This window comes from Trachemys scripta, chromosome 17 (assembly GCF_013100865.1).
Source record: "Trachemys scripta elegans isolate TJP31775 chromosome 17, CAS_Tse_1.0, whole genome shotgun sequence".
NCBI lineage: Eukaryota > Metazoa > Chordata > Testudines > Emydidae > Trachemys > Trachemys scripta.
Window position 1 is genome coordinate 17766956 of NC_048314.1, and position 8384 is coordinate 17775339.

The following is an 8384-nucleotide window of genomic DNA, read 5'->3' on the forward strand; positions in this document are numbered from 1 at the left end:
CACATATAGCAACGAAGCTGTGGCAGTCAGTCAGCAGCTATAACCATAAGGAGACGAACCAGCAAAGCTCTTGGTGGATCTGTTACACTGAGCTGACGGGAGGAATTTCACACATAATCAGATTATTTTATATTCATTAACTGCCTCTCATGGCTAACGAGTGCGGAATTACCCTTGGTCATTGTACTTTAAAAGATGGCACAAACATTATGTTGTGTTTAAGCAGCTGTAGTAATTATTTCATTTAAAGATAAAAAATCCCTCGCTCTGCTGATTCCATTTGCTACGGGAAAAGCCCAGAGATGCTACGGCAAGAACGGCCACCGCAAAGAAAATTTTGATTCTGAAACACTTACTTTTAATAGGAGATGATACTTCAAGACCCTTTGCATTGGTACCACCAACAGATCTTGCAATTTAAACTTCCCATCCTGAACCTTTAATGTGCATTCCTAACAATGAAATAAAATCAATGGAGAGGTGGGAAAAAATTCTTCTCAATTCGCTTTGTTTTGCTTCTGTAAACTCTCAAAGCACAATGAATTATTAGTTCCTAATTTTTCCAGTAGGGGCACTGGGGTTGGGATGGATGTCCCAGTTCCATCATGTACACAGTCCCGCCTCTCACTTCCACTCCGGCAGAGCTGGTTCTGGGAGACCTAGGTCTGAGTCCCTTGCTTCCTCTCTCCAGGCAGGGGACAGAAGTGCTGGGAGCAGACTACCCAGCCTCCAGGGGAGTAGAGGAGTGGCACCATGTTTCAGAATGCTCAAGTAGTGACCACTCCAGCTGATTCAGGGGCAGCACTGGTCGGTTCTGATGGGAATCCGTACCAGTCCAAAGAGGGGAAGTAGTGACTGGGACATAGTGAGCGACTGCCCCAAATCCACTAGAGGGGGGGACCACCTAGAAAGAGAGCATGTCTCCCTTATCCCAGACAATATTAAACTGTAAGACTAATGCATGGCGATGGGCCGGATACAATGTGTATTAGGCTACGCAGAGAGATAGGCTCTGCTAACAAGCGGAAATGTAATTAAATAAGGAGAAATGGATGAACAGCTAGAGGTCACAGCAGCAGCGCCGTGGGGACTGGACATAATCTGGATCGTAATATTTTAATGGGAGAGCCAGGAGGCGGGGCTTATAAAAAGGGATTCAGTTTGTAACCACATTATTGCATTTGCACGGTGAATCACAGGCCATTTGTGGACAATAAAATAACATGCAGAGGCAGCCCAGCAATTTGAGATTAACATCACGAACGAAACAGGAATTACAGCTGGAAACAAATAGCAGCTCAAGGAGCCTGTCCTTTCTGGGTCCTCTACCTCACAGGGGTGTTGAGAGGACAAATACACTAAAGATTGTGAGGAGCTCAGCTACCACCGTAGTGGGGGCCACAGAAGTGTCTAGACTAGATAGAGAGCTCATCCCTCGTCTGGTAGCCCATGCGATACAGATTCCTATTGATGTAAAGTCTGCAGAAGAGAAGAATGAGGGGGGATTTGATAGCTGCTTTCAACTACCTGAAAAGGGAGTTCCAAAGAGGATGGATCTAGACTGTTCTCAGTGGTGGCAGATGACAGAAAAAGGAGTAATGGTCTCAAGTTGCAGTGGGGGAGGTTTAGGTTGGATATTAGGAAAAACTATTTCACTAGGAGGGTGGTGAAGCACTGGAATGGGTTACCTAAGGAGGTGGTGGAATTTCCTTCCTTAGATGTTTTTAAGGTCAGGCTTGACAAAGCCCTGGCTGAGATGATTAAGTTGGTGTGGGTCCTGCTTTGAGCAGGGGGTTGGACTAGATGACCTCTTGAGGTCCCTTCCAGCCCTGATATTCTATGATTCTAAAGAGAAGATGGGTTTGGTGGTCTCGCTGTCCTTCCCCAAGGAGCTATTTGGGCACACAACACAGGAGATAGAACAATTCAGTCCCCAACGCCGAGTCACTGTAAGTAGGCCCATGTCCCCATTGACTTCAATAGGTTGTAACAGCTTATGCCAGAACTGAACGTGGTCCAAAAATCTCTGCTCAAGGGAGGCACAAGACTGGAGCATCGGCGGGAGGAAGGGCTGGGCTGACCCAGAGCAGGAGCTGCCAGAGTGTGCGTGGAAACTGCCCACAATGCACCTGGCTCCAGCAGCACAAACATCTGCCAGAAATTCAGCACCAATGACATAGGTGCCTGATCCAAAGCCCACTGGAGTCAATGGAAAGACTCCCCCAGCTTTCGATCGGGCCCAGAACGCCCCAACGACAGAGGCAGGGAGTGATTTCATCTTCCTGGGGTGGAGCCGTCACAGAGGTGACTTTCTCAGGCTTGGGGGGCAGGAGCAAGGCTGAGAGTTATTCACACATGCAGCCCTATGCCGCTTTTGAAAGGTGAGGAGGTTGCCGATGGGCTTTATAGAGGGGGGAAATGGCGGGTGGGAATGACAGGATATGTGGGACGCCTGCTGTGCTGAGCTAGTCCGATCCACTGTTACAGCCTTTTTACGGGGAAAGTGGGCTGAATGATCCAGGGGCCAATCCTATAAAGTGCTGATCTTCCAGCGACATCAACAGTGATCTTCCACGGGGCTCAGTGCAGGAATGACTGGGTGAAATCCTCTGGTTTGTGTTAGGTACGAGGTCAGAGAGGATGATCCTTCTGGCCCGAAAATCTATTAATCTCTAAATGGGCGCTGAGGGTGCTCCACACCTTGCAGAGGGACGATGAATCGGGTCTTTTCCGTCATCCATGGCTGTCATTGATCATGACACAACTGGCTGGCTGAGGGAGGCTTTGGGGGCCTTCCTGCTACGAAGCCAGAGTATTTAAAAGGGCGGGGGGATGAAACACATTCATGAAACAGTCTAAACATGGCAGCTTTAAGCCTTACACCTGCGTAGCCTCCATGGCGCAAGAGGCCGATTCTGCCCCCTGCTCCGGACAGTGGCTATTAAAAAGCTACAAGGGGCTAGTGGGAACTTCTCTAGCACTGGCCCTGCAATGGGGTGGGAGTGGGAGGCCGATGGGCAATAGTACAAGGTACTATGGAGATTCGGGGCTGCTCAGTGGCCCGAGTGAAGAATGCCTGGGCTGCTCTGATTTATGCCAGGTGGCAGACCCCCCAATCTGAGTGGCTGACGCTATCTTTGCTGCCAACCCCCTTGTGCTGCCCCAGAATCAGCCCCCCCAATTCTTCCTTCCCTCTTTCATCAAAGCTATTGGGAAATTCGCCTTAATCATTCAATCCCAGCAGCCGTGTCTAAACCCGCCAACGCAGTAAATCCAGGAAGGGAGGCAGAACTCAAAAGAGCTATTGGACTGAACGCCCCCGTGCGTCATCCCAGTCACCCCCACATCCACTTACCTCAACTTTTTGCCTCACGTCCTCTTTGCTTGCAATGAGAGCGTTGAGCGTATTTTGGGCGCATTCCATATGGCTGCAGTACTCGCCATAAATCAATAGCCTGGAAAGGATTTAATCAGAAACATTTGCCGGCAGTTATTACTTAATATAAAAAAATATGGGAGAGTGCAAAGCAAACAGCGACTCCCCCGATATAACTGCCCAATGAAGTATTAACACTTTTTTATGGCACCGCTTTTTTAACATCGAAACACTGAGGCTTTCAGAGACGTGCGTTCGAGCCTGTGTGGGAAATTCGGTCACCAAAATTAGGCTGGTGGGGAGTAGGGTGACCAGATAGTAAGTGTGAAAAATCGGGATGGGGTGGAGGGTAATAGGCCTCTATATAAGAAAAAGCCCCAAATATCGGGATTGTCCCTATAAAATCGGGACATCTGGTCACCCTAGTGGGGAGGAGAAGGGACATTTCAATTCATCTGCCCTCCCATTACAGAAAGTAAAGTGGCTCATCCCTCAACTGCCAGGTCCCAGAGCCCTGGCATAATTCCAACACTGGCCTGTAAAATCCCTAAATCCAAGTTTGCTTGGGTGAGACCAGATGTTAAACTATAATTGTAGGGTGCAGTGCTAATACCCCCCCTGCTCTGGATTGCTATGAAGTTCCTGTTCACGCAGGGGGAAAGGACCCTTTCCTTTTTCCTCTTTCCACTGACTGAGGAGCTCCAAAACAGCCCAGTAGAGCGAGTCTGCCTATCCGGCTCTGCTGCTACTTCTCCAATAGCGTATTCTGAGAGCCGCACCTTCCCTTCTCTTGTCAGACACCAGTGTTGGGGTTACTAGGCCTGCCTGAGCCAAAGTTCTTCCAAGGACAGCAACACCAGTTTCTTTTTTAATAACTTTCTGAACAGAGATGGGTCTGGCTCAAAACTCTGGATCGAAACACATCAGGACTTTGGAAAAGTCTGTATCTGAATCCAGATCCCAACTTCCTACCGAGTTCTTAACTCTATAGGGAGTAGGGTGACCAGACAGCAAGTGTAAAAAATCAGGAGGGGGATGGGGGGGTAATAGGCCTCTATATAAGAAAAAGCCCCCCAAATCAGGACTGTCCCTATAAAATCGAGACATCTGGTCACCCTAATAGGGAGCTGTACTGAAGTCCCAGAGCTCAATGCCCTTGTTTCATAGAATCATAGAATATCAGGGTTGGAAAGAACCTCAGGAGGTCATCTAGTCCAACCCCCTGCTCAAAGCAGGACAAATCCCCACCTAAGTCATCCCAGCCAGGGCTTTGTCAAGCCTGACCTTAAAAACCTCTAAGGATGGAGATTCCACCACCTCCCTAGGTAACCCATTCCAGTGCTTCACCATCCTCCTAGTGAAAATTTTCCCCCTAATATCCAACCTAAACTTGACTGCAACTTGAGACCATTGCTTCTTGTTCTGTCATCTGGTACCACTGAGGCTTGGTCTACACTAAACCCACAAATCGAACTAAGGTACGCGACTTCAGCTACGTGAATAACGTAGCTGAAGTTCGAAGTACCTTAGTTCGAACTTACCTCGGTCCACACGCGGCAGGCAGGCTCCCCTGTCGACTCCGCGGTACTCCTCTCGCCGAGCTGGAGTACCGCAGTCGACGGCGAGCACTTCCGGGTTCGACTTATCGCGTCCAGANTCGATTGCCAGCCGCCGAACTAGCGGCTGGGTATAGACGTACCCTTAGAATATGATTATATCTGATACTGAAGATTCTGGAAGTGACACTGCAGTTGTAACTTTGGTTCCCTCAGGTAGTTCATGATCAACCTGCCACTGCAGCATCCTAGGTCTCATTTATTATTCTGTTTGGGCTATTGTCTAGTAATGCTCTCTCTGTGCAGTGTAGTGCAGAGTTGGATATATTTTGAGTTGCAAGAGATCACTGTAGTTTGTTTGAAAACAAGGTGAACATTTCAAAGTGCTCATAGTGCTTAAAGCATGAAAAGAAAATTTAAAGGGGATGGTGAGCAAATTGAAAATGCCAGCTGCCATATTTGGAGGCTGCCTTTCAAATCCTTATTTGAACATTGTTAATCCTTAACAGTTATTTGGTAATAGTTTTCCATTACAAAATTTCTAAAGGTCAGGAAGCTTTAATAAAAACCCTTCATTTTTCTGAGCTTTGATTTAACTCATGTGCTCTACTAAATAAAGAAAACAAATTAACGAAAAAACAAAACAAAAAGACAAACAAAACCTCCCTATTTTGTGTTGATGTCCAGTAGCAAGAATTAGAAAGACATACACTGTCACATTTTCTATAAAATGTAATGTCTTGCTACAGTGATTGTTCTATAAACAATCGCTAAGGGACCCCTTTCCCATATCACTTAAATCCCACACAAATTTCCTATCTGTCTGCCATATTGTACCTTATTTCCTTTTAAGTAACAATAAAAGGAAAGATGGACTGTGGCTAAGGTACTAGACTAGAGAATACGCAGTAACCATCACATTTGCAATGTTGTGGGGGACCCCTGTAGCTACAGCTTTGTTAGTATTGTATGAAATAGTTCTGCAGTTGGGTACCAAAATGATATATGCGGGGTCTGATTTTCCAAAGAACTGAGCAGCCACAATTCTAGTTGGAGTCACTGGGGGGCGGGGGGTTGTTTATGGGTGAAAATCTCTGAAAATCCAGCCCTCGGCTAATAAGTAAGCTGATGCTCTTTCCGTTTCATAAGGAGATTCCTAGATACAAAATTTGATTCAGGAACAATTAATACATATTCAATATCTTGTCTCCCCCTGGTGGCCCAGTGTCAGACTGGAATTTCATACAGTAGGTTCAGTATAATTAATTATCTGGTATTTAATAAGTCACAGTATAACAGTTCATTCCCAGTGTTTTTATAAAATGTCATAAACATGTTTGATTTAAAACTATATTTTTAGCAAATGTCATCAACTATTTGCTCAACATCAGACACACAGGCTCTCATCAATCGAAAATGAGGGATCATTCAAAGCTGCTGCATAAAAAGTTGATCCTAAATAGAAATAATCCTGAATTACAAGATCAAACAGAAGAAATATTTTACCTTCCAAAAGACTAACTGATACTTTTAAAGGTTATGGCCTAAATTTTCCAAAATCAACCAATGATTCTGCATTCTTCAAATTTGGGTCATCCAAACTGAGACACCTTAAAGAAGTCTGGTTTCTAGAAGAGTTGAGTACCCAGCCTCAAAAATTCAGGCCCTTCTATAAATGTTTCAAATTAGGCAACCAGACCCACTAATCACATCTGGAAAATGTAGGCCCATGTTCTTTAAGGTGCCTGTCACACAGAGGTCTAATGTGTGTTAACTGTAGATCATAGACTCAAATACCACAAAGGGCAAAAAGGCAGAAACATCAAAGAAACATCAGATACATCAAAGAAATATAGGAAAAATACTTTTTAAACTTAAGGTCCCATAGGAATTGAAATAACGTAAGGTATAGAAATTCCCATAGCACCCGGCTAAAGTAAAAACTCCCAGAATTAGCGTTTTCCTGGATTAATTTTTCCCAGTTTAACAGCTAGAACACAGCCATTTTAATATTGCTAATATATTTGCTCTTCAGCATAATAATGCTTGCTATAGTAGAATACTATTTGTTGAAACATTCCCAGTGACATTTCACTTCTAATGTCACAGCTCATGCTGCAAAGATCACCTATCCGTGGATACCAGCTGAGATGTTTGCATTTTGAATATTTTGGGGGTATTGTTAGTTATTCTGGGAAATCACAGTTCCTAGAGTGAGGGAATTAATTTATCAACCATGAACATCTTTCACTGAGCTCTAAATTCTTTAGCTCATCATTTGACATGAAGCATAGCATTCTTTATGAAACTTTACATAAGTCTCAGTTCATCTCATTAAACTCCCCAGAAATGTCCCACAGAGCCACCTGTCCCTTTCTGTATAGCAGCCCTCTATCTCTGCAATTCAGATGAGCACAGCAGTAATGATGACATTGCAATGTGCAGCATGTACTCTGATCACAAGCAGCTGCATAACAACACAAGAAACATTCATTTTCTATTAAGCCTCAGACTTTGAAGTGCATTAAGAATCTAAACACTGTAGTACAATTTTAAAGTGAGTAGCAACATTTCCATGATCTTCAGTCTGAGATCTTCTGAAGCTTGAGGTCTTATCCCTTCTTTATCAGGGACAGATTGTGCCACTGTTACTTACACTGAGAGGTATTTCAGACCTTGATAGTTCTATTGCTGTCAATTTTTTGTTGTTGAAAAGTGGCCTTTTTCAAAACTGAATTTTTGTGCGTGAAATCATTGATTTTTTCATTTTTTGTCATGAACATTTTCATCTCGTTTTTATTGACATTTTTATGGAAAATGTTATCAAAATCATCATTAACACAATTTTTTTGTGTATTGAAAACTCCATTTTCCATAACAGCACAAAGTGATCTTAGTGGACTGGAGAATCCAGTCCTAAATTTTATAGTAGATTTTGTTTTGTGACTTGCTTGAATATTCAGTCAGATCTGCATTTGCTCCAAGGCTGTTCACATGATACTTACAATTGTTGTCAGATGCTACCGGTGTGGTGCTTCTGCTTTCTCCTGTTGATATCACTCGGCTGCATGCGTGTGTTCCCTCTGTATGCTGCCCCAGCTCTGCGCAGATAGCTGACACAGCAAACCCGACGAGAACCCCCAATAACCACAGAGTCTAGTAAGGTATGAAGGCATCTCGGCCAGGTTTATTGCGACCCTGACACAATTTCAGTTCCCCATAGATTACTTAGTCTACTGGGCATACTGCTAGAAAGTGCCGCTCGGCAATGGACTCAGCTCAGTCAGTGGCGGGACTTTCCACTGCCCCCTCGGCTGGACAAAGACACCACCCCAGGGGATACATTCTTATACACAGGTACAAACAAATTACACATCACTCCTGATGTATTGAGGTGCAACTCCTCTACTTAGCAAGGTACAACCCCTCTACGAAGTAAGGTGCCCCCTCTC

The 8384-nt window shown here is 44.6% G+C and overlaps 1 protein-coding gene across 1 annotated transcript in view; it reads right to left on the reverse strand.

The window, feature by feature from the left end:
- VAV2 (vav guanine nucleotide exchange factor 2) overlaps window positions 1-8384 on the reverse strand; it is a 258067-nt gene that overhangs the window by 35744 nt on the left and 213939 nt on the right. The window contains exons 10-11 of the mRNA XM_034752021.1: window positions 3356-3455; window positions 357-452 (exon numbers count right to left, since the gene is read on the reverse strand). Coding sequence (XP_034607912.1) covers window positions 357-452; window positions 3356-3455 — 196 coding nt within the window. The remainder of the gene's footprint in view (window positions 1-356; window positions 453-3355; window positions 3456-8384) is intronic.